General features: G+C 38.1%; 1 protein-coding gene across 1 annotated transcript; it reads right to left on the reverse strand.

Annotated features, from left to right (window-relative positions):
- Positions 1-1489: 1489 nt before the first annotated feature.
- Positions 1490-1823, reverse strand: LOC137583917 (uncharacterized). Its single transcript, XM_068299104.1, has 3 exons — positions 1808-1823; positions 1617-1748; positions 1490-1560 (listed from the first exon to the last, which is right to left on the reverse strand). The coding sequence occupies exons 1-3, from the start codon at positions 1821-1823 to the stop codon at positions 1490-1492; spliced, it is 219 nt and encodes a 72-aa protein (XP_068155205.1).
- Between the last annotated feature and the right edge of the window lie 445 nt (positions 1824-2268).

The following is a 2268-nucleotide window of genomic DNA, read 5'->3' on the forward strand; positions in this document are numbered from 1 at the left end:
AATAGACAACAATAATATATCCAACCTGTTATTAAATCGCCACACGAGAAAACTTTCCCAGGCTTCAGTGTGATTCCCTCTGTATAGCAATCTTTCTCTTTTCTCTCGCTTTCTCTCTATCTCCCTCTAACGCACTGATGTGTGAGTGTCCTTTCGGTTCCGCGCCCTTCCTTTTGCTTGCCTTGCCTTTCTCGCCTACCCAAACACACTTTCGCTTGTGGCTTGCAGTTCGTCTGTCTTTTGAATTTTCCTCTTATTTTCCAGCACTTTTCAGCTTGTTTTGCTTCTTACACTTCGGTTACGGTTGGCTGCGACTTATGTATTAGGAAGACACGTATGGGAATAACGGTTATTTAGCACAATTTTGTAGTTGAATTTTTGGTAAAGGCTCTTGAAAAATTTGTAATATTTTTATACCCTTGCAGAGGGTATTATAAAATTGGTCAGATGTTTGTAACGCACAGAAGGAGACGTTTCCGACCCCATAAAGTATATATATTCTTGATCAGCATGAGAAGCTAAGTCGATATAGCCATGTCCGTCTGTCCGTCTGTCCGTCTGTCCGTCTGTCCGTCTGTCCGTCTGTCCGTCTGTCCGTCTGTCCGTCGGTGCGTACGCGTTTTACTCAGCCATCTTAAGAGCTATCGGGATGAAATTTTTTTTGGGAGCTTTTTTTTTACCCGGGTGAGATAAAGTATGAAAATCTTTGGGATCGGACTACTATATCATATAGCTCTGGAACAAAAATTTTTGCAAAAATTGGAGTATCCCCATGAAATTTACCAATATAATAGAATTTGATATAAAATCTCAGATCCCAAAATTTGACCCTGATCGGATAAATAGAACACAAGTTACAGTCTATATAAATCGGTTCAATCGCTGCCGGCAGCTCTGCTTGCTGCCTACTACGTCACCATCTGTTAACAGAGCACATGCATACACACACAGACGCAACGCTACATAAACTGTATGTGTATGCGTGCGTTGCTTTGCTTAGGGAATGAGGGAAGAAGAAGAACAAATTGTACATAGTATGAAGAGTAAAATTGTTTTGTTTGTATATTAATGAATTGAGTTGCAGAAAAGAAATTTTGAACATGTGAAATTATTATTGTCAAGGACTGCAAGGGTATATAAACTTCGGCATAGCCGAATTTAACTTCTTTGATATTTTCTTTGTATAGAAGGTGACGTGACTTTTTTCGTTTCGATTTCTTCGTTTTTTTTGCTACAACAGTTGAGGTTGAGCCAGAGAGTTACACATAAATACAGCAGCAGCAATGCTAAAAAGGATATATATATCCTGGCCAACAAAAAGAAAAGGCTAGGCGCTTGCGCCATTTTACGTCATCTGGCTACGTTCACTTACGTATGTAAGACAGCTTTTGCGGCAAGAAAAAAGCTCATTGTAATATTTCAAAAATAACGTTTTTTGTTTATCTCAAGAGCCTGAGTTTATATCGGTAAAAACAAGAGATAATCAGAGTTAGAGTTCCAATTTTCGTAAATCATCGTTTGTGATGAATTCGCAGGCACGTTCTGCTATAATTTTGTAGCCTAAAGAACAATAAATTAATTCTTAATGAACACATAAAGAAGCGGCTAGTCCTCACCCTTTTGATATTTACAATTGTACATCCTCATTACACAGCTACTGGCAAATGTCCGAAAGCAACCATCAAGGACATCCAACGCACAGACTACACGGTAGACCACGGGACACACATCGTGACATTTCTTTGGATCTAAATCGGTGAAAATTGTTGTCGAATTCCACAGAGTTTCCACATTATTTATAACTTACTATTAGAACCATACATATGACTATGGGTCATAACAAAACCATTTAGGATCAAACAAATAAGACCAAGATATTTGGCTTCCCTTAATGTTATTATCCGTTCCATCCGATCGATAAGAGCTTCTTGTAATGAAATGACAATGAGTTATTGCTTTTAGTCGAAATTTATTTATAAACAACGTTTGCTTGTGAAACGGCTGGTTTTTATTTGTTTACAAAAAAATAAATGTGTCAATATTTGATGAATTTTTTGTTGTTTATTATAAAATGCTTGTGGTCAGGTTCAGGCACAAGCCTGACCCTTGAAGTTCTATGGATATCGACCCACAATTGATGAGAGGTCATTGAGAAACTAGGTTTAGTCGCTGTTAACTTAAACTGGCGCAGTCAGGCAATAAGATAAATGTTGCATAAGGTATTCTTCATGCCACTTTCCTAGCTGCAATCGTTTGCACTGGAGTCCC

This window comes from Drosophila tropicalis, unplaced genomic scaffold (genome assembly GCF_018151085.1).
Source record: "Drosophila tropicalis isolate 14030-0801.00 unplaced genomic scaffold, ASM1815108v1 contig_878, whole genome shotgun sequence".
Classification (NCBI taxonomy): domain Eukaryota; kingdom Metazoa; phylum Arthropoda; class Insecta; order Diptera; family Drosophilidae; genus Drosophila; species Drosophila tropicalis.